General features: G+C 43.8%; 1 protein-coding gene across 1 annotated transcript in view; it reads right to left on the reverse strand.

The window, feature by feature from the left end:
• wdr21 (WD repeat domain 21) overlaps positions 1-24,679 on the reverse strand; it is a 165,794-nt gene that overhangs the window by 130,917 nt on the left and 10,198 nt on the right. Inside the window, exons 3-4 of the mRNA XM_041214174.1 lie at positions 22,207-22,321; positions 20,747-20,850 (exon numbers count right to left, since the gene is read on the reverse strand). Coding sequence (XP_041070108.1) covers positions 20,747-20,850; positions 22,207-22,313 — 211 coding nt within the window. The 5' untranslated portion in view covers positions 22,314-22,321. The remainder of the gene's footprint in view (positions 1-20,746; positions 20,851-22,206; positions 22,322-24,679) is intronic.

Below are 24,679 nucleotides of genomic sequence, written 5' to 3' on the forward strand. Positions count from 1 at the left end.
CTAAACTGCTCCCAATCCTCAGGCTTGCTAATTTTTCTAGCAACTTTATATGACTCCTCTTTGGATCTAATACTATCCATAATTTCTTTTGTTAGCCATGGTTGAGCCACTTTTCCTGTCATATTTTTGCGCCAGAAAGAAATATATAATTGTTGCAATATCAGCCATTGCCTATCCATAGCCATGTCTTTAATGAAGTTCCCCAATCTATCTTAGCCAACGCATGCCTCATACCTTCGTAGTTTCCTTTGTTTAGGTTTAGGACCCTAATTTCGGATTGGACTACTTCACTTTCCAAACTAAGGAAGAATTCTATCACGTTATGGTCACTGTTCCCTAAAGGACCACGCACAAGATTATTAATTAACCGTTTCTTGTTGCACAAAACCAAATTGAGGATAGCCTGTTCCCTAGTTGGTTTTTTAGACCAGTACATCGAGGAACCATCTCGTACACACTCCAGGAATTCATCTGTCACAGTATTATTGCTAATTTGGTTTGCCCAGTCTACATGTAAACTAAAGTTACCCATGATTACTGTAGCACCCTTGTTACTTACATCTCTAATTTCCTGTTTAATACCATCCCCCTACCTTACCACGACTGTTTGAAAGCCTATAGACAACTCCCACTAATGTTTTTTGCCCCTTGTCGCTTCTTAGCTCCACCCAGATTGATTCTACATCTAGATTTTCTGAGCCAATATCCTCTCTCACTATTGTACTGATTTCATCCTTAACTAACAACGCCATACCACCTCCTTTTCCTTCTTGCCTGCCCTTCCTAAATATTGAATACCCTTGGATATTCAGTTCTCAGCCTTGGCACCCTGCAGCCATGTCTCTGTAATCGCAGTCATATCCTATCTGTTTACATCTACTTGCGCTGTTAATTCATCTACCTGATTGTGAATGCTCCGTGAATTCAGGTACAGTGCCTTTAGATTTGTCTTTTTACACATCTGCTAGCCCCTGTTTCCTCTGCCTTCCACTTTTGCTTCCCAGTTTTCTGCCTTTCATTTCTATCTTTATTTCCCTCTCTTGTGTCTCCCCACTGAGGCTCCCATCCACCGCTCTAATTTAAATCTTCCCCCACAGTACTAACAAATACTCATGCGAGGATATTGGTCTCGGTCCTGCAGGGGTGCAACCTGTCCAGTTTGCACATGTCCCATCTTCACCAGAATCGGTCCCAATGCCTCAGGAATCTAAATTCCTCCCTCCTACATCATCTCTCCAGCCACGCATCCATCTGGTCTATTCTCCTATTCCTGATCTCGCTAGCACATCGCCCTGGGAGCAATCCTGAGATTACTACCTCTGAGGTCCTGCTTTTTAATTTATTTCCTGGCTCCCTATATTCTGCCTGCAGGTCCTCATCCCTCTTTTTACCAATGTCATTGGCCCACGACCTATGGACCACGATCTCTGGCTGTTCACCCTCCATTCAGGATGTCATGCAGCCATTCAGTGACATCCTTGACCTTGGCACCAGGGAGGCAATGTACCATCCTGGTGTCACGTCTGCGGCCACAGAAAGTTGTGTCTGTTCCCCTTCCGATATAATCCCCTATCACAATTGTTCTCCCACTCTTTTTTTTCTCCCCGCCCTGTGCAGCTGAGCCACTCATGCCATGAACTTGGCTCTCACTGCATTCCCCTCAGAAACCAAATGGCAAATCTGTTAGAGAGGGAGATGGACCCAGAGGACTCCTGAACAACCTGCCTAGTGCCTTTACTCTGTCTGGCGGTCACCCATTCACTTTCTGCCTGTGCACTCTACCTGCGATGTGATCACCTCACTGGGCATGTATCCACGAAGATCTCAGCCCTGTGGATGCTCCACAATGACTCCAGCCGCTACTCCAAATCCAAAACCCGGATTTCAAGTGGCTGCAGTTGGAGACACTTCCTGCACACATGGTCACCATGGACACTGGAATTGTCCCTAACTTCCCACATTGCACAGGAGCATTCCATGTGACTGAGCTGCCCTGCCATGACTTACCTTTAAATTACTCCTTTTACTCTTACTTCTAGTTTAGAGAATATTAAGGACAGTAGAAATACTCATCAAGTCCTACTTACCAAGGCCATTGCTCTTCTTTCTGAGGAAAGGTAGGAAATGAAAGGATCACCTCCTTTCATCTTCACGGAACTCCCTCACTCACCAAACTCCAACTGAAGCACTCAAATGCAGCCCAAGACAGCACTCAGTGCAGACAAGGCAGTACTGTAGATGGCCTGTTTTATGCTCCCTGATTCTATCTTCTGAAAACTTGTTTAAGCCAGTGATCCAATTAGCTGCAAAAAGAGCCTGAATGAGCCCTGTTTTAAAGCTGGACTAAAACTCACCTTCTCCCAGCCCAGAGAGCAACTTTTAGTTAATTGCTTAACTAAAGAAAGACTAGACTGTCGATAGAAATTAACCCTTAAAACTCCCTCACTCACCAAACTCCAACTGAAGCAGTCAAATGCAGCCCAACTCATCACTCAGTGAGACCACAATCAGATCAATCATGATCTTATCGTTTAGAAGAGCAGACTTGAAGGGCCAAATGGCCTACTCCTGTTCCTAAGTCATAAGCCCTTGGCCTATATTCTTTCAAAGTATGATTCTGAAATGAGGTGTCAATCTCTCTCACCTGAGTCAGAGGGTTTTGGTTTCAATTTCTACTCCAGATCTCGCGCATAGAAATCAAGGCTGACAATCCAGTGCGGGCCTGAGGGAGTGTTGCAGAATCAGATGGGGCATTAAACTCTGTCTGCTCTCTCAAGTGGACATAAAAAATCCCATGGCACCATTCTGAAGAAGTACAGGGGAGATATCTCCACTGTCCTGGACGATATTTATCCCTCAAATCAACATCAGAAAGTCAGATTATCTGTCCTTATTGCATGCTGTTTACTGGACCTCACTGAATGCAAATTGGCTGCCATGTTTCCTACATTACAACAGTGAATACACTTCAAAAGCACTTCACCGGCTGTAAAGCTTTTTGAAATGTCCAGCAGTCATTAAAGGTACTAAGATGAATGCATTTTTTTATATAAGTAAAGAAGGTAAAAGTGTTCCAGAATATATTGCGTAATGTGGAGGACATCATGTTATACCTGGATTGGGGAGATTTTTTAGCAGCTCATTATGCCAGATTGGAGTGCATAATCAAACCACTCTGAGGGAAAGGAATTAAATATCCATCAGCAATTGTGTGTTCACGTTGTAATTTTAATAACAGGTAGGGAGACGTTTGTAAATACAGGCTTTTAATAAGTATCTCAGTTGATTTTCTCTCCCCAGCACTATGCCCTCCCTACAAGCATTTACAAGCTGCAGGTAACTTGCTTGCATAAGAGTAATACTGTGTCAAGCCTCAGGACAGCAAGAGAAGCAGTTTACCAATAACTCACTTGAATTCACCTTAAGCCTCCCTCATAATGACAATCCAAGTTTATCCAGTGAACTGTTGTACCATATAAATAAGGAAGATCCCAAGTTTGACACTTGGCCTGTTCTAATTGAAGCAAATGCAGGGTGATAGTAGAGGTTTTGCAGATATCTAGTTAATGGTTCCTGTGTTTCAAAATTTAACTTTTAGTTTCAAGAATATAACTTTTAGGTTGTAGGTTAAATGTGGAAAAATGGGTACATCTGGTTAAGATGCTGATCAGCAACCCTGGGGGTGAATTCTATTCAAACAAGCTTGGAGTTTATTACACTTAAAAGGTTAGGGTCATGTTGAGTTAAAAGGTTTAGAAAGGTAAAATCATAGCAGGTGGGCTTATTTAGCTAAAGAACTGCAAACATGATGTCTGCAATCATTTCAGAATAGGAAGAATGTGCAGGGTTACAGGGAGAAGTTGGAGGATTGGCAGTGAATGAATGAATCATTTGGAGAACCAGTGCAGACACTAGCTGAATGGCCTCCTTCTGTGCTGTAACAATTCTGTGGTTCTGTGACTTTGAAGGGCAGTCCAGAGAGATGTTATTGTAGAAGTGTACAGAATAGGAGCAAAATTAGTTTAAAAACATGCAATAAATCCTGGAAGATTGCAAAACCCACTTACTTCCTCACATCAAAGATGAAATTGTAAATGAGGGATAATTTACATGTGAGGCCATCCTACCGCATGCTACATCATTATGGAGCTTACAGAGGTTCTCTGGTTCAATTTATCTGGGTGTTTGCTGAGAGAGTTAGTTGCAGCTGGGCCCGTGTGTGTAGTTTGCAATTCACTGAGAGAAGATAGCCAAAGTAAATGACAGTTAGTAAGCCTGCACTGTAAGCAAAGAAAAAGCTAACTTCATCATTCACCGTGTGGAATGAAGGTAGAACTTAATCTCAGTTCGGAATTCATGAGGGAAAAGAAGCTGGAAAATTGCCTAGTTTGAAGTGAGTGGAAGCATATACAGTGGTCCTCAAGACTCTTGTGGCAAAAGAAAGCACCAAGCAGATCAACTTGGAAGTATTGAGAAGGCAACCAGAACAAGGGACTGAGGCATCCATAGTCAAGAGGTAGTAAATGACAGCCTTAACTCTGAGAATAGCTAAAACCTAGGAGAATTAAAGGGCCAATCCTCCAGTCTCCGGAGCGTCGGAGACTGCACAGATGGGTGTCAGAACCCTGTGGAAGTTCTGAAGAGTGGAGCTACGTGGTGATTACCTGGGAAGGTTCAACTTCTGATGGGCAATTTTCTTGCTCCACAGGAACCTTCACGCATGCCTCTGACTCTGAGTTAGTCAGAGACTTCATACGAACATACGAAGTAGGAGCAGATGTAGGCAATTTGGCCCCTCCAGCCTGCTCTGCCATTCAATAACACCATGGCTGATCTGTTTGTGTTTCGAATTCTACATTCCCATCTTCCCTTGCCTTCGGGCACTTCCACAGAGCTAACCCGAATAGCTATCCAGCAAATGTTAGACAGATTAAAACCTAGTCTAACACCTGGGTAACTATACAACCCCCAAGTCACTCCACCTGCATCCCTGACTATCACCCCCGCAACCACCCGACTGCCCCCAGACCCGAGGCCTGCCCCTTCCCCCACCTCCCCACTCGGGCCACCTGGCTACTCACTTCAATCTACTCCCCCTGACCACCTGACCACACCCCCTGACCACAACCCCCCAACCAGACTACTACCTGACCACCCCAACCAGACTACTCCCCTGACCAGCTGACTAGACCCCCAATCACCCAACTACTCCCAACACAAGCTGACCCAACTACTCCACCGACCAGCTGAGAAGTCTTCCCCAATTACCTGACTGACCCCCCCCAACCAACCCAAGCCGTCTACTTTCTGGCCACCCTCTGACCACCCTCCCCAACCACCCAACTAATTCCCGATCCGACCTGGCTACCACCTGACCCCCCCCAACCCAACCACCACCCCCGAGCTGACCCAACTACCCCTCCCGACCAACAAATTACCCTTCTGACTTGACCACCACTCACCCATCCTACTGACTTACCCACGCATCCTCTCACTCATTCATCCACTCATCCATTCATTAAGATTAAAACTGGACCTTTAAACTTACCTTATGTCAGCTAGTGCTGTAAAAAGGGGATGTGTGCTGTCTTCCCTGTCTCTTCTCTGCTCTGATGGAGTTCCCTTGAGGAAAGTTACGCTGCTCACTTCTGTGAAAGCTGGCGTCGGAAGACTCCAGGAAAAATGCAAAGCTGCAACAAGTCAAGGGAATTTTCGAGCACAGCGGCAATTTGACGATTATTGCTGCTGCTTGGAATATACAGGCCAAAGTAATTTCCAGAGAACTGTGGCAAACTATTGGGTGGTCCTGACAGAAGTAAATAACTTTTAAGAGTATAAGAGAATTCTTGGGGGAAGGGTAGAAATGGATTTTTAAAAAAATATTTTAGGAGAATATTGTGTTATTCTATAAAGAAGGCTAGGGCTGGGGTGTGTGTGTGTGTGTGTGTGTGTGTGTGTGTGTGTGTGTGTGTGTGTGTGTGCATGAAAGAGAGAGATTTAATTAGGCTGGGCAAGAGATTGATAGGAGTCAGGCTGTCTGGGGGGGGTTGAAACATGGAAAGGTTAGAGGTGTTAAGTTTGAGGTACAAGTAAGTAGGTTAGATCTAACATTTGCATTTTTAGATAAGTTGAGAGTTTGTTTGAATATCAAAGGGGAGTCAGAGGTAAAAAGAAACATGCTTACATCTTGTAGGAGTCCCATAGGTAAATATTAGTGGGGATATTATTGACCCAAAAGCAAAGACAAGATAGGAACACAAACGATTTTATATTTGGAGGATTGAGTTTCAAAGAGATATAAGAATAATGGAACCAGAGATGAAAGAGGAAAAGGATATTTTAGAGTTACTGTGGAGAGCTTAGGTTAGAGATAGCTGGAGCTGTTTGAGCTATAGCTGGAGCATCTGGGCCAGGAGAGGATGCAGTCTCAATCAATCATCCAGCCAAGCCAGAAAAGTTATGGTCTGCAACAAGCAGTTTTATTCTGAAGTGGATTCCACCACAGAGTGGATGAGGGTAGGGATCATTTGGTATGCCTTTATTAAAGCGACAGCAGTTTGCCTTGGACAATATTACTGGGTATAGTTGGCCATCTGTAAGGGAGTGTTGTCTGGAAGTGTTTACTTGTGTGTTGATCAAGCATAGATTTTTTTTTGCAATGTTTTATAAGATGAACCTTAATGTATAACTGTAATCTTGTGTGCTTTAAGTTAATAGTGTTTGTTTTGTTTAAAAGTCTTTTCTATACAGTAAAGTTTGTTTTTGTTTTAAAAACATATTGGGCCATAAATTCTGTGCAGTGGCAATCACAGTTGGATTGCCACTCCACTCCTAGTTACTTACCCTGAAATGCAGCCACACCTTTCTCGCCCGAATTTCTGTTGAGAGCAGCTGAGTCAAAAGTAAGGAAGATACGCCCCCTGTATTACGGCACTAGTGTTGGCAGAATGGGGGTGGTATTTGGAAGGAGTGGGGAGGGTAGTCAGGTGTTCCTGTGAGGTCAGGGAAGGTGAGTAGAATCTCATGCGGGCTTGGGAGGTAATCAGGATGTGGAGAGGTAGTCGGGGAATCCTGTAGAAGGGCCGGGGTGTGGGTGGAGTCCCGTGGGGGGTTGGGGTGGTCAGTATTATAGTTACCCAGAGGGTTAGAAGTGGTTTTAATTCTTCCAACATTTTCTGGGTAACTATTGTTGTAAGACAGTCAGAACCATCTGGAGTTTGCAATTTCAATCAGAATTTCAGATGGCTCCCAGCGCAGGGCATTTGCCCAACGGAAGTTTGAACCTCCCGGGCGACTGCCATGCAATCCTTATGTGGGGACTTCCGGGGAGAGGGGAATGGGCCAGCACATCCCTGGGGTACCCCGTCGGTATAATGCCCTGGAGATTGGAAGTTACAGGCCAAAATCTTGTAGTGTAGTTCTACTGGTTAAAATAAGGTGTTCGGATTTCTCTTTAAATGCTAATGGTCCCTAAACGGATGGTAACAAACGGCTACATGTTTGGCTTCAACAGTTCCTGGATGATAAGAGTAGGAGGACAAATTAGTTAGAGTTCCCACTCCTGACCTCAATTCATTGACCCCTGTTGGAAGAGTAGGTGACCACTGAGAAACACACCAGAGTTCAGTGGTGATGAAAGTAATTGGCTTCGTCACTTTTCTCTACATAGGATGCTTTGAGTATGCTCAACAATCTGCAAAGATCAGCAAAATCAATAACACGGTACATGTTGGTCATGCAAATTCAAGCTTAAAGGAATGCATAGTGGAATTATATAACAAAGCCACCTGTGATCAAATGGCTTCCTAATACTCAATGTTGAGCTTTGCAGACTAATAATGGCCACATCTTCAATCTAGCAGGGAATAATTAGTGCCCAATAAATCAGAAAACAGCTAATGGCTTTAGGAAGTAAGGGGAGAGGAGGGAATTGGTCGCAACTAAACATCATCCATTCAACATGTCTGATCTCTCACTAGACTATTTAATATGGTGTTATTTGTTACAATGGTGTTTTTTGTTAATGTAATTTCATGATTATGAAATATGTTTAGATGAAGAGAGCTAACAATGCCAGGTAAGAGATTTTGTGAAGTTACTTTGACAGTGTGAGCAAGTTAAATTAACATTAATGGAGGCCATCAATAACTTAGCTTGCTTCAATCATTAATTTGATTAATCAATATGACTCATTGAGATTACTTCCAACTATCAAAGCTTGCAGTTTTAACAGAAATTTTGCAAAAACATAAGCACTGAAAGGTTTGTTAATTATTTTAGAACAGCTTATTTTTATGAAATTAAATAATGGCACAACAAGGCATCATGATAACAAAGACTCCAAGAACAGATTCCTTGTTCTTGTCTTATCCAGTACAGTCAAATCATTAAATGGCAAACAGGAAGATTCCAGTCAATCAACTTACTCTTGTGAATAAGAAAAAAAAATTGCAATTCCATTGGTCCTGTCATGACCCTAGGACATTCTAAAGTACATCACAACTAATTAAACACTTTAGAAATGTAGTCATAGATGCAATTATAAAGAATGTTATGGTACAGAAATAGACGATCCACCTCAAGTCTCCTTTGGCGTTTAAGCTGCACACAAGCCTCCTCCTATCCCATCAAAATATCCTTCCATTCCTTTCTTCTTCATGTATTTATCTGGGCTCCCCATGAAATGCATCTAAGAATTTGCCTCAATTACGCCTCGTCAAAGTCATAATGGCACAGAGGAGGCCATTCGCCCCATCGAATACATATCAGCGCTCTGTAGAGCAATACAGTCAGTCCCATTCCCCCACTCTATACCAGTGTACCTGCAAGTTTATTACCCCCAAGTGCCCATCTAATTTCCTTTTGAAACCATTCATCAGCTCTGCTTCCTCCACCCTCAGGCAGCAAGTTCCAGGTCATTACCACTTGCTGCATAAAAAAAGTGCTTCCTGATATTCACCCAGAAGTTTTACACAAAACCTTAAATCTGTGTTACCCAGACCTTGTACCATCAACTAATGGGAACAGCTTTTCTTTGTCTAATGTGTCTAGCCCTGTCATAACCTTGTACATCGTTATCAAATCTCCCCTCAATCTTTTTTGCTCCAAAGAGAACAACTGCAATTTCTCCAACCCATTCTGGTAGCTAAATTACCTCATCTCTGGAACCATTCTGGTATATCTCCTCTGCATGCAGTCAAGGAACCTCACATTCCTTTCCAAAGTGTGGTGACATGAACTGGATATATACTTTACTTGTGGCCTAACCACAGCTTTATTAAGATTTACCATGCCGGTAGAAGATTTGTGGATACCTTTTAAACGTTAACTGTCATTCTATTCACAGATTCTCTTTGCCAGTCTTAATTTCCTCTTCAGTTCCTCTCTCTACTTATTGTACGTGATTAGGTTCTCACTTGAATAATTCACCTGATGTATGTCCCTCTTTTTTTGTTTCATCATATTTGTTCTCTCCTCGTCATCCAAGGAGCGCTGGCTTTGGTTCCCTGCCTTTCCCTTTTGTTGGAATGTACTTATCCTGTAGTTGAAACATCTCCTCCCTAAAGATCATATACTGTTCCATTACAGGTTTTCGTGTCAAACTTTGGTTCCATTTTAACTAACTAGATCCCGCACATAAGAAAATAAGAAGTAGGAGGAAGGGTAAGTCGTTCAGCCTCTTGAGCCTGCTCCCCCATTCAATAAGATCACGGTTGCCCTGATAGTGGCCTCAACGCACAGTAGCAGCGGTGTGTACCATCTACAAGATGCACTGCAGAAATTCACCAGGGCTCCTTAGGCAGCACCATCCAAACCCATGACCACTACCACCTAGAAGGACAAGGGCAGTAGATGGGAACACCACCACCTGGAAATTCCCCTCCAAGTCACTCACCATCCTGACTTGGAAATACATTGCCGTTCCTTCACTGTCACTGGGTCAAAATCCTGGAACTCCCTTCCTAACAGCACGATGGGTGTACCTACACCACATGGACAGCAGCAGTTCAAGAAGGCAGCTCACCACCACCTTCTCATGGGCAACTAGGGATGGGCAATAAACGCTGGCCCAGCCAGCGAATCCCACATCCCATGAATGAATAAAAAAAAACTCCACTTTCCTGCCTGCCCCCATAACCCTCAACTCCCTCGTAGATCAAAAATCTGTCTGATTCAGCCTTGAATATATTTTCTGTATACTGCACTCTGGGATAGAGAATTCCAAAGGCTAACACACCTTGGGGAAGAATTTCCTCTTCATCTCTGTCTTAAATGGAAGACCCCTTATTCTGAAACTGTGCCCTCTAGTTCTAGATTCCCCTATGAGGATAAACATCCTCTCAGCATCCATCTTGTCCAGCCCCCTCAGAGTCTTATGTTTCAATAAGATCATCTCACATTGCTCTAAAATCCAATGAATAATAGCTCAAGCTGCTCAACCTGCCTAATTAAACAAACCCTTCATCCCAGAAATCAACCTGGTGAACCTTCTCTGAATCTCTGAATGGCCTCCAATGCAAGTATATGCCTCCCCAAGTAAGACCAAAACTGTACGCACTACTGTAAGCCCTCACTTAATATTGTGTTTGCGTTCCTGAAAAGTGAGCCATACGTTCCCATAGGAATCAATGTCTTTTTTTTAATTCATTCACGGGATGTGGGATTCGCTGGCTGGGCCAGCATTTATTGCCCATCTCTAGTTGCCCTTGAGAAGGTGGTGGTGAGTTGCCTTCATGAACCGCTGCGGTCCATGTGGTGTAGGTACACCCACAGTGCTGTTGGGAAGGGAGTTTCAGGATTTTGACTCAGCCACAGTGAAGGAATGGCGATATATTTCCAAGTCAGGATGGTGAGTGACTTGGAGGGGAAGTTCCAGGTGGTGATATTCCCATTTATCTGCTGCCCATGTCCTTTCAGGTGGTAGTGGTCATGGGTTTGGAAGGTGCTGTCTAAGGAACCTTGGTGAATTCCTGCAGTGCATCTTGTAGATGGTACACACTGCTGCTACTGTGCGTCGGTGGTGGAGGAGGTGAATGTTTGTGGATGTGATGCCAATCAAGCGAACTGTTTTGTCCTAGACAGTGTCCAGCTTCTTCAGTGTTGTAGGACCTGCATTCATCCAGGCAAGTGGGGAGCATTCCATCACATTCCTGACTTGTGCCTTGTGGATGGTGGACAGGCTTTGAGGAGTCAGGAGTGAATTACTCATCGCACGATTCCTAGCCTCTGACCTGCTCTTGTAGCCACAGTATTTATATGGCTAGTCCAGTTCAGTTTCTGGTCAATGGTAACCCCCAGGATGTTGATAGTGGGGGATTCAGTGATGGTAATGCCATTGAACATCAAGGGGCAATGGTTGGATGCTCTCTTGTTGGAGATGGTCATTGCCTGACACTTGTGTGGCGCGAATGTTACTTGCCACTTGTCAGCCTAAGCCTGGATATTGTCCAGGTCTTGTTGCATTTGGACATGGACTGCTTCAGTATCTGAGGAGTCACGAATGGTGCTGAACATTGTGCAATCACCAGCGAACCTCCCCACTTCTCATTGATGAAGCAGATGAAGATGCTTGGACCTAGGACACTACCCTGAGGAACTCCTGCAGTGATGTCCTGGAGCTGAAATGACTGACCTCCAACAACCACAACCATTTTCCTTTGTGCCAGGAATGGCTCCAACCAGTAGAGAGTTTTCCCCCTGATTCCCATTGACTCCAGTTTTGCTAGGGCTCCTTGATGCCACACTCGGTCAAATGCTGCCTTGATGCCAAGGGCAGTCACTCTCACCTCACCTTGGGAGTTCAACTCTTTTGTCCATGTTTGGGCTATAATGAGGGCAGGAGCTGAGTGGCCCTGGCGGAACCCAAACTGGGCATCAGTGAGCAGGTTATTGTTGAGAAAGTGCTGCTTGATGACCCCTTCCATTACTTTACTGATGATCGAGAGTAGACTGATGGAGCAATAATTGACTGGGTTGGATTTGTCCTGCTTTTTGTGTACAGGACATACCTGGGCAATTTCCTACTTAGCTGGGAAGATGCCAGTGTTGTAGCCGTACTGGAACAGCTTGGCTAGAGGTGTGCAAGTTCTGGAACACAAGTCTTCAGTGCTATTGTCAGATTATTGTCAGGGCCCATAGCCTTTGCAGTATCCAGTGCCTTCAGCCGCTTCTTGATTCTTGATTAACGTGGAGTGAATCAAATTGGCTGAAGACTAGCATCTGTGATGCTAGGGACCCCCGGAGGAGGCCAAGATGGATCATCCGCTCGGCACTTCTGGCTGAAGATGGTTGCAAATGCTTTTGCCTTATCTTTTGCACTGCTGTGCTGGGCTCCTCCATCGTTGAGGGTGGGGATATTTGTGGAGCCTCCTCCTCCAGTGAATTGTTTAATTGTCCACCACCATTCACAACTGGCTGTGATAGGACTGCAGAGCTTAGATCTGATCCGTTGATTGTGGGATCGCTTAGCTCTATCTATCACTTGCAATTTACGCTGTTTGGCATGCAAGTAGTCCCGTTCTACAGCTTCACCAGGTTGACACCTCATTTTTAGGTATGCCTGGTGCTGCTCCTGGCATGCCCTCCTACACTCTTCATTGAACTAGGGGTGATCCTCTGGCTTGATGGTAACAGTAGAGTGGGGGATATGCCGGGCCATGAGGTTACAGATTGTGTTCGAGTACAATTCTGCTGCAGCTAATGGCCCACAGCGCCTCATGGATGCCCAGCCTTGAGTTGCTAGATACGTTTGAAATCTATCCCATTTCGCACGATGGGAACACTACACAACACTCAATGTAAAGGTGGGACTTCATCTCCACAATGACTGTGCGGTGGTCACTCCTACCGATACTGTCACTGACAGATGCATCTGCAGCAGGCAAGTTGGTGACAATGAGGTCAAGTATGTTTTTCCCTCACCACCTGCCACAGACTTAGTCTAGCAACTATGTCATTTAGAACTCAGCCAGCTCAGTCAGTAGTGGTGCTACCAAGGCACTCTTGGTGATGGACATTGAAGTCTCCCACCCAGAGTACATTCTGCACCCTTGCCACCCTCAGTGCTTCCTCCAAGTGATGTTCAACATGGAGGAGCACTGATTCGTCAGCTGACGGCGGGTGGTAGGTGGTAATCAGCAGGAGATTCCCTTGCCCATGTTTGACCTGATGCCATGAGACTTCATGGGGGTCTGGAGTTGATGTTGAGGACTCCCAGGCAACTCCCTCCCGACTGTATACCACTGTGCCGCCACCTCTGCTGGGTCTGTCCTGTCAGTGGGACAGAACATATCCCAGGATGGTGATGGTGGAATCTGTGACATTATCTGTAAACTATGATTCCATGAGGATGACTATGTCAGGCTGTTGCTTGACTAATCTGTGAGACAGCTCTCCCAATTTTGGCACTAGCCCCCAGACGTTAGTAAGGAGGACATTGCAGGGTTGACAGGGCTGCGACTGACTTTGTCGTTTCTGGTGCCTAGGTCGAGGCCGGGTGGTCCATACGGTTTAATTCCGTTTTTGTTAAAACCAGAGTTAGGTTTCTTCGGATATTTCTCACCCAGAAAAACCCAATGTGCAGGTTGAGATACAGTACTGAATTGTGCATTCCTAGCTGAAATAACTTGCAAAATAGAATAAATCACTAAATATAAAATAAATACTGCAAAATAGGTACTTTAGGATCTTTCTCGGCAGAAAAAAATTAAAACATAAGTTGAAATGCTGTCTATTCCTAAAGGCCTTCATGCATAAATGAAATAACCTCTAAAATAAAATAAACACTAAAATTTTAAAGAAATACAATATACCGTAAATGCAAATAAATATTAAAGAAACACACTCACCTACATTTGGATTGAAGGGGGTCCATCCATTGGCAGATGTTGGTTGGTGCAGGTTGCCACTGAAGTAGAGTTCAGCTGCTTCCTGCACCAACCACCTTCTTCCACTAGATGGGGCACATGCTCAGACAGGAATGGAGAAAGGAGAAGAGGAGCATTTGAAGAAGTCCCCAGTGGTGGCAACAGACACCGGGGCGTTAAAAGTAAGAATGGGGGATGGGAGTGGAAGTGCTGGGGAAAGGTCATGTACACGTGCAGGCCACAGAACAGGAAGTCTGTGGCAAACAACACTGAAGCGAAACTCGCCACATTAAACTGTTGGTTGTCACTGCTTTATTGGCAAAACAACGTTAAGTGAGTCAATGGAGGACTTACTATACTCTAGGTGTGGCCTCAACTATGTCTTGTACAATTGTAGTAGCAAGACTTGTCTGCTTTTATACTCCATTGCTCTTGCAATAAAGGCTAACATCCCATTTGCCTACTTGATGTATCTGGATGCTAACTTTTTGAGGCGTAGTGCTATTGTCACTGGACTAGTAATCCAGAAACCCAGGATAATGGTCTGGGGACTAAGGTTTGAATCCCACCATGGCAGATGGTGAAATTTGAATTCAATAAAAATCTGGAATTAAGTCTAATGATGACCATTATCGATTGTCATAAAATCACATCTGGTTCACCGATGTCATTTAGGGAAGGAAATCTGCTGTCTGTGTCCGGTTTGGCCTACATGTAACTCCAAACGCACAGCAATATGTGGCTGACTTTTAAATACCCTCTGAAATAGCCTAGCGAGCCAAACAATTGTATCAAACTGCTAAAAAGCCTAAAAGGAATGAAACCGGATGGACCACCATCAAAAATGACAATGGAAACTCAACCCTGTCAACCCTGCAAAGTCCTCCTTACTAACATTGCGCCAAAATTGGAAGAGCTGATTCACAGACTAGTGAAGCAACAGCCTGACGTTGTCACTCATACTCATGCAATCATACCTTCCAGACAATATCCCAGATACCACTATCACCATCCTTGTGTATGTCCTGTCACACTGTCAGGACAGACCCAGCAGAGGTGGCGATACAGTGGTATACAGTCAGGAGGGGCTTGCCCTGGGAGACCTCAATGTCTGACTCCAGACCCCATGAAGTCTCATGGCAAACATGGGAAGGAAACCTCCGGCTGATTACCACATAACATGCCTCCTCAGTTGATGAATCAGCGCTCTTCCACTGATGAATCAGTGCTCCTCCATGTTGAACACTACTTGGGAAGAAGCACTGAGGGTGGCAAGGGTGCAGAATGTACCTCTGGGTGGGGGAGTTCAATGTCCATCACCAAGAGTGGCTCAGTAGCACCACTACAGTCTGAGCTGGCTGAGTCCTAAAGGACACAGCTGCTAGACTGGGTCTGTAGCAGGTGGTAAGGGAACCAACAAGAGGAACCAATGAAGTTGACCTCATCCTCACCAACCTGCCTGCCACAGGTGTATCTGTCCAAGACAGTATCGGTAGGAGTGATGGCTGTGAGCTATCAGCAGCAGCAGAATTGTACTCAACCACAATCTGTAACCTCATGACCTGGCATATCCCACTCCACCATTACCACCAAGCCAGGGGATCAACCCTGGTTCAATGAAGAGTGCGGGAGGGTATGCCAGGCATTCCTAAAAATGAGGTGTTAACCTGGTGAAGCTAAAACTTGCATAACAGCATAAGTAGCAAGTGATAGACAAATTTAAGCAATTCCACAACTATTGGATCAGATCTAAGCTCTGCAGTGCTGTCACATCCAGTTGCGAATAGTGGTGAGTAATTAAACAACTCACTGGAGGAGGAGGCTCCCCAAATATCCCCATCCTCAATGATAGGGAAGCCCAGCACATCAATGCAAAAGATAAGACAAAGCATTTGTAAGAATCACAGAATTTTAACAGCACAGGAGGCGGCCATTCGGCCCATTGTGTCTGCACCGGCTCTCCAAGTGAGCATTATGACATAATGCTATTGCCCTGCCTTTTCCCCGTATCCCTGCACATTGTTTCTTTCAAATAATCATCTAATGCCCTCTTGAATGCCTCAATTGAACCTGCCTCCACCACACTTGCAGGCAGTGCATTCCAGGTCTGAACCACTCGTTGTGTGAAAAAGTTTTTTCCCACATTACATTTGCTTGTTTTGCAAATCACTTTAAATCTGTGCCCTCTTGTTCTTGATCTTTTTACGAGCAGAAACAGCTTCTTCCTATCTACTCTGTCCAGCCCTCTTATGATTTTGAACATCTCTATCAAATCTCCTCTGAGCCGCCTTATCTCCAAGAAGAACAGTCACAACCTCTCTAATCTAACCTCATAGCTGAAGTTTCTCATCCCTGGAACCATTCTTGTAAACCTCTTCTGCACTCTCTCCAATGTGTTCACATCCTTCCTATTGTGTGGCACCCAGAACTGTACACAATACACCAGCTGAGGTCTAACGAGTGTCTTATATAAATTCAGCATAACCTCCCTGCTCTTGTACTCTATGCCCCTATTAATAAAGCCCAGGTTACTATATGCTTCATTAACTGCTCTCTCTACCTGTCCTGCCACCTTCAATGATCTATGCATATATACACCCAGGTCTTTCTGCTTCTGCACCCCTTTCAAAATCTCACCCCTTATTTTATATTGTCTGTCTATGCTCTTCCTACCAAAATGCATCATCTCACGCTCCTCCGCACTGAACTTCATCCGCCACCTATCTGCCCACTCCACCAACTTGTCTATATCCTCTTGAAGTTCCACACCATCATCCTCGCAGTTCACAACACTCCCAAGCTTCGCATCATCACGCTCATATCATCGAATCTTCAGCCAGAGGTGCCGAATGCATGATCCATCTTGGCCTCCTCCAGAGGTTCCCAGATGCCACTCTTCAGCCAATTCAATTCAGTCCATGTGATATCAAGAAATGGCTGAAGGCACTGGATACTGCAAAGGCTATGGGCCCTGACAATATTCCGGCAATAGTACTGAAGACTTGTGCTCCAGAACTTTCTGCACCCCTAGCCAAGCTGTTCTAGTTCAGCTACAACACTGGTATCTACCAGGCAATGTGGAAAATTGTCCAGGTGTGTCCTGTACACAAGGAGCAGGACAAATCCAACCTGGCCAATTACCGCTCTATCAGTCGACTCTTGATCATCAGTAAAGTGTTGGAAGGGGTCATTAACAGTGCTATCAGGCGGCACTTGCTTAGTAATAACCTGCTCACAAATGGCAATTAACATTTACACCACACAAGTGCCAGTCAATAACCATCTCCAACAAGAGAGAATCTAACTATCGCCCCATGACATTCAATGGCAGTACCATCGCTGAATGACCCACTATCAATACCCTGGGCGTTACCATTAACCAGAAGCTGAACTGCACTAGCCATATAAATATTGTGGCAAATACAAGAGCAGGTCAGAGCTAGGAATCCTGCAGCGAGTAACTCACCTCATGACTCCCCAAAGCCTGTCCATCATCTACAAGGCACAAGTCAGGAGAGTGATGGAATACCCTCCACTTACCTGGATGAGTGCAGCTCCAACAATATTTAAGAAGCTCGATAACATGCAGGACCAAGCGGCCTGTTTGATTGGCACCAAGTCCACATTCACTCCCTCCACCACCAAAGTAGTGTGCACCATCTACAAGATGCGTTGCAGGGACTCACCAAGACTCCTTAGGCAGCAGCTTCCAAACCTACAACCATTACCATCTAGAAGGACAAGGGCAGCAGACACATAGGAACACCACCACCTGGAAGTTCTCCTCTAAACCATTCACCATCCTGACTTGGAAATATATCGCCATTCCTTCATTGTCTCTGGGTCAAAATTCTGGAACTCCCTCCCTAACAGGACTGTGGGTGTACCTACACCATATGGACTACAGTGGTTCAAGAAGGCAGCTCACCACCACCTTCTCAAAGGCAATTAGGGATGGGCAATAAATGCTGGCCCAGCCAGCGATGCCCACATCCCACGAATGAATTTAAAAAATGTACCAAAACACCCAGATCCTCCTATACCATTCTGTAGTCTCTCTCCATTTAAATATTTTGTGTTCTATTCTTCCTACCAAACGGAGGATCTCACATTTTCTGACAACAAACAAATTAAAGCAGGAGTTCTAAATTGAAAGAGGGCTAACTTGAATGGAAGGAGTCCTTATTCAATACACCAATTCCTCCTTTCACCTTCCTTTCTTGAATGTCTTTATGTGGCCCGATGTTCAATTTTGTTTGATAACACTCCTGTCACAGTACCAAAACGGCTCTTACCAAAGTCACAAATGACATCTCAGGTGATTGAGACAAAAATCTCTTCCCCTATATCATTTCCCGATCTGTCTGCAGCCTTTAACACAGTTGACCACACCATCGTCCTCCAACACTTCTCCACCATTGTCCAGCTGAGTGGGACAGCACTCACCTATCTAATTGTAGCCAGTGTCACTTGCAATGTCACTTCCTGCTCCTGTACTATTATCTCTGGTGGCCCTGAAGATCTATCCTGGGCCCTCTCCTGTTTCTCATCTACACGCTGCCCCTCGGTGATGTTATCCGAAAACAGGACTCTCAGCTCTACGTTATCACCAACTTACTTGACTTCTCCATCATTCTTAAATTATCAGACTGCTTATCCAACTTCTAATAGTGGATGAACAGCAATTTCCTCCAAATAAACAATGGAAGACTGAAGCCATTGTCTTCAGTCCCCATTCCAAACTCTATTGCTCAACTACCGATTTCATCCTTCTCCCTGGCAACTGCCTTGAGACCAAACCAGTTTGTTTGCAACCTTGCTGTCATATTTGACCCCAAGATGAGCTACCGACCACATATTTATCCATCTTTGAGACCACGTATTTTCATATATGTAATATCACCCATGCCTAAGTTAATTTGCTGCTGATGTTAACTGATGTGTTTAATTGTATGCATGCAGTGGGCATTAACTAGGGATTCATTTGAGCACCTATAAATAGTCACAGACTAAACCTGTGATTATTGGGTTAAATGGTGCATGCTTGTAATGTGTAACTGTAAATAAATACATAAGTGTGCTAAGATTGGCTCAAGTTTCATCCTTCACCAAGTGGCTTCCTGCAGTAGAACAGCTGAAACCCTCATTCATACCTTTGTTATCTCTAGACTTGATAATGTCAATGCACTTCTGGCTGGCCTCCCAAATTGAGCTCATCCAAAACTCTGCTGCCTGTTGTCTTACTCACATCAAGTCCTGTTCATCTATTACCCCTGTGCTGTCTGATCTACATTGGTTCCTGGTCAAGCAACGGCTTGATTTTAAAATTCGCATCATTATTTTCAATTTGCACCATGGTCTCACACCTCCCTATCCCTGCAATCCCCTCCAGCCCTATAATCCTCTGAAATATCTGCACTCATCATAATTCCCGATTTTAATGGTGGCCATGCTTTCAGTTGTCTGGGCCCTAAGCTCTGGAATTTAAAATTCTCTAAACCTCTCAACCTCCCCTTTTTCCTTGAAGAAGCGCCTTAAAACCAACTCTTTGACTAAAGTTTTGGTCATAGGCCCTAATGTCACCTTATGTGACTTGGTGTCAAATTTTGCTCTATGACACTCCTGTGAAGCATCGGAAGCTTTATTACATTAAAGGCACCATATGTATACAGGTTTTCCCCATCTAATCATCACTCACCCTTTCCTCTTCCCTCAGGGTATTAACTGCTGGTAGGGTAGTGTTATACAAACAGCAGCAGATATCTAGTATCTGATTCAAACAGTCAAGAGTCCTGTGTCAATCTTGACAGTGAGTATCATCAGACTATAGGTGAACATGGAAGGCACTGCTGCTGAGCCCCGTCCTGACCAAGGTGAAAGACTATATGCACATTTTCCAGCAGAATGAATGGACCTGATCAAGAATGGAAACTGACTGATTTTCCCCTCCCTCAACTATTACGGGGTCCCAACTGAGATTAGCAACCGTAGCACAAACTAGATTGAAACCAGGACAAACTCAGTATACACTAGGTGGGGATGACATCAGGGAAGTCACTATATAATCGTGCACAATTTCATATGTTCCTAAGTTGCCAAAAACAGGAACTATGTGCCTTCTGCTGGTAAATGGGATTAGGTAAGTAGGTCAGGTGTTTCTCACATGTTGGTGCAGACTCGATGGGCCGAAGGGCCTCTTCTGCACTGTGAAATTCCGTGAGTCTCTACAACAGCCTTCTTTCAAGTAAAATTCAGCCTTGTTGATGAAACAAACATCATTTAAAACAAAACCTACCACAATGTGACTAGTCTCTCAATCAGCCAACACATTGCAATACTTAAGGGAATGCATGGTAAGAGGGCAGAAACTCGGTAAGTGGGGTAGCACTTCTCATTCAAATTACACACCTATTGTATACTGAATATTATATAAGCAATCTACACATTAAATAGGTAAAAGGTTTGCCAGGGTCCCATTGATTTTAAGAGTTCTCAAACTGCTCTCAGATAAGCCCTTGCTGATTCCAATGCATTAAGCCAAGGTATGTTCCAATTTTAAATTAATCAAGAAAAGAAAGCCAACTCGAGATTCTCCATGGGGCCAGAAAATGGATGTCCTGTTTCAACAAATCTTTATATCATCATGGCAAGGGTATTATTCACAAATTGTTCACTGGAATATATTACAGGCTACTCCTCTGAATTTAAAGTTATTCAATTCAATTATCTGAAAATTCAATGCTTTAGCTCCTATTTCTCACTTTTTTGTGTTATTTACATTACTTAATAGAAATGGTTATTTTTTTTCAATGCAACAAATGACTGAATTATCAGGAGTAGACAGTGTAACAACACAAAATGATACAGGTGTGTATACTTGCCTGGTACATCAGTCGCCTTAGAAGCACTGCTAGTTGATTCAGCTGCTGAACTATTCTGCTCACTCAATTCACTTAATGATGAATCAGGATCAGATCTCTGGCTCCTAAACATCATAAATTTAGGAAAGTAAGTAATAAGTACTGTGTCTTCATAGAATTACTTCAAATCCTCAACACTGTAACCATTTTGAGGTTTTATACTAATGTTAGTCTAAACCTCAAAGAAATATACACAACGAGTCTTGTAATGTGTACAAGATTATGAGGGGCATGGACAGAGTGGATAGCGAGCAGCTGTTCCCCTTAATTGAAGAGTCAGTCACGAGGGGAGATAAGTTCAAGGTGAGGGGCAGAAGGTTTAGGGGGGGATGTAAGGAAAAACTTTTTCACCCAGCGGGTGGTGACGGTCTAAAATGCGCTGCCTGGGAGGGTGGTGGAGGCGGGTTGCCTCACATCCTTTAAAAAGTACCTGGATGAGCACTTGGCATGTCATAACATTCAAGGCTATGTGCCTTGTGCTGGTAAATGGGATTAGGTAAGTAGTTCAGGTGTTTCTCACATGTTGGTGCAGACTCGATGGGTCGAAGGGCCTCTTCTGCACTGGTGAGATTCTGAGAGTCTCTACAACAGCCTTCCTTCAAGTAAAATCCAGCCTTGTTGATGAAACAAACTTATCATTTAAAACAAAACCTACCACAAAGTGACTAATCTCTCAATCAGCCAACACATTCGCTGATTTCCAGATACTTAGGTCTGGGAGGCATCTTTGACAGCTAAGAATCAGCTCCTATAAATGGGCATGTTAACTACTAAAAATCTTTCATCAGCAGTAGATCAGGTTTCAAACTCTAACACATTGAGTTTGAGGAACAACAGGGAAAAGAAAGAAGGAAATAGAGCATTTTCCCAACATGCACTTGTCTTTATTCAAACAAAAAACATAGAATGATACAGGATATGAGACCGTTTGCACCCACTGTGTCTGTGCCTTCTCTACAAGAGGAGCTCAGCAAATCCTATCCCCTTCCTTTTTCCTGTAACCCTGAAATCGTTTTCTCTGTTGATAATTATCCAATTCCCTTTAAAAGCCACAATTGACTGTGCCTCCACTACCCTCTCAGGCTGTGCATTTTGATGTCTAAAAGTGTGGAGGAAGCAGGTTCCATAATAACTTTTGTATGGGAATCGGATAAATACTTTAAAAGAAAGTACAGAGCTATGGAGAAAGAGTAGGGGACTAGGATGCATACATTCTGGGCTGAATGGCCTCCTTCTGTGCCATATCATTCCATGATTCTAAGAAACTGATTTGACTGAGTGAGTTATAGTGCCCATTATCAGCACAATAGCCATTACACAAGCAGCCAGGGACAAAGAAAACTTTTTAAGGTCTGACTAAAAATGCCAAACTTTGAGGCCAACTCTCCCTTGCATGGTAACAAGCAGTAGTAAAGTTTTACCATTCTCTTGACAAGCGACTATTATGCTCTCGATGTCTCCTTGAATGATGTCGTTGGCGATCTTGCCATCCAAATTGGCTACCACCATGCCACTTATTTCTCTTCATTTCTGCAACTATACGAAACATTCTCAGTTATGCAGCAATAACAGCACTGGGATTGCATCAATGTTCACCTCCTGGCAGAATTATTCTCCAATATTTGATGATTTTACCAATTTGGAATGCAAAGGCCATCTCCTCAATGATCAATGAGTATTTTTAATTCGTTCATAGGATGTGGGTGTTTCTACAAGGCCAGCTTTCTTAATTGTTTGAGAAGATGGTGGTGAGCTGTCTTCTTGAACCGCTGCCGTCCATGCGTAGATACACCCACAGTACTGTATAAGAAGAATTTCCATGATTTTTGTACCGGTATATTGTCTGCTTGGTGCCAGGGTGAGGGACATTGCCAACAGACTTGAAAGGATATTGGAGAGGGAGGAGGGAGGATCCAACCATTATGGTCCACATTGGGAACAAAAACATTGGGAATTTCAGGAGTCCCAGGAACCAGAAGATAAATTAAACAACATGATCTCAAGGGTTAAAATTTTTGGATTATTACTTGAACCATGTGCAAACTGGCACAAGGATGAGCAGATCAGGGAGCTGAACACATGTAGGAAAGTGGGGTTCCATTTCACGGGACACTAATTCCAGCACTGAGACAGGAAGGAATTGTACTGTTGGAACAGGCTCAAGCTGAACTGGGCTGGCACCGGGCTCCAAGTGGAAAGGATGAATAGGATGGTCACAGGGGCTTTAAATAATAAATGGGGTGGCAGGGCAGGTTTGGTGGGGGGTGGTGGTGTGAAGGGAAGGAAGGCTCAAAATGGAAAGGTTGAATAGATGATAGACTTAGAACAAACAAAATGGAAAAGAATAAAGTAACAGTCAAAAATTGTGCTTTAGGCATCACAGGTAAAGGGAAAACCGGAAGAACCCAAGTGATTAAACCAGGAAAGGCAAATAAGAAACATTTAAGTAGAACATTAGAACTGCAGGACAGATTAGGATTTGTGGCCCAAATAAACATTCTTTATACAAACTCACAAAAAAGGAACAAATTGAATTATTTAAATGTACAAATTAAACTCTGAAGGTATTGCACGGTAACAATTACTGAGACATGGCTGAAAGTTAGTCAAGACTGGGAACTAGACAAATCAGTTTGGAAGATCAACAAGAAAGATACAGAGATAAAAACAAAAAACTGCGGATGCTGGAAATCCAAAACAAAAACAATTCTGTTTTTGTTAAGAAAGATACAGAAGATGTTAGAGGGGAGCATTACTGATTAAGGATAAAAATCAGTTCAATCATAAGACAGCATACAACGAGAAGTAGGCAGTGGAGATTTTATGGGGTAGAATTAAGAAATACAAAAGGATTTAAGACTAGATTGGGAATTGTGTATAGGCCCACTGGTAGCAAATGTGAAGCGGTATATTGTCTGAGATCAGACAAGCATTAGCAAAGGCAGAGCGATTTTAAAGGACAGACTTAAATTTTCATAGATTAGGAAAAGTAGAGAAGCACATCAGAGAGGTAGTGAATTTCGTAAGTGCACCTGGATAGTTTTCTGCAGTGATATGTTTTAGAACAGTGTTGTCCAATATGCTCACCATTTGCCACAATTATGTATTGAATTGATACCGTTCATTTTTAGAGCCGCACAATACTAAATTATGCTAAAGTTGCAGCAGTGGGTACAAGTATGGGTGTCATTTAATGGAGCCCTATTTGTTAGGCAGGAGTCACGTATCAGACAGACTGCAACAATAGTTTTTTTTATTCATTCATGGGATGCGGGCATCGCTGGCTAGGCCAGCATTTATTGCCCATCCTTAATTGCCGTTGAGAAGGTGCTGGTGAGCAGCCTTCTTGAACCGCTGCAGACCATGTGGTGTAGGTACACCCACAGTGTTGTTTGGGAGTTCCAGGATTTAGACCCAGTGATAGTGAAGGAACAGCAATGTATTTCGAAGTCAGGATGGTGAATGACTTGTAGGAGAATGTCCAGGTGGTTGTGTTCCCATACGTATGCTGCCCTTGTCCTTCTAGATGGTAGTGGTCATGAGTTTGGAAGGTGCCGTCTAAGGAGCCCTGATGAGTTCCTGTAGTGCATATTGTGGATGGTACACCCTGCTGCCACTGTGTGTCGGCAGTTTGTGAATGGGGTGCCAATCAAGTGAGCTACTTTGTCCTGGACATTGTTGAAATTCTTGATTGTTGTTGGAGCTGCACTCATCCAGGCAAGTGGACAATATACCAACATACTCATGACTTGTGCCTTGTAGCTGGTGGACAGGCTTTAAGGAGTCAGGAGGCAAGTTACTCGCTGCCTGCTCTTGTAGCCACAGTATTTATATGGCTAGTCCAGTTCAGTTTCTGGTCAACGGTAATCCCCAGGATGGTAATAGTGGAGGATT

The sequence above is a fragment of the Carcharodon carcharias genome, chromosome 20 (genome assembly GCF_017639515.1).
Source record: "Carcharodon carcharias isolate sCarCar2 chromosome 20, sCarCar2.pri, whole genome shotgun sequence".
NCBI lineage: Eukaryota > Metazoa > Chordata > Chondrichthyes > Lamniformes > Lamnidae > Carcharodon > Carcharodon carcharias.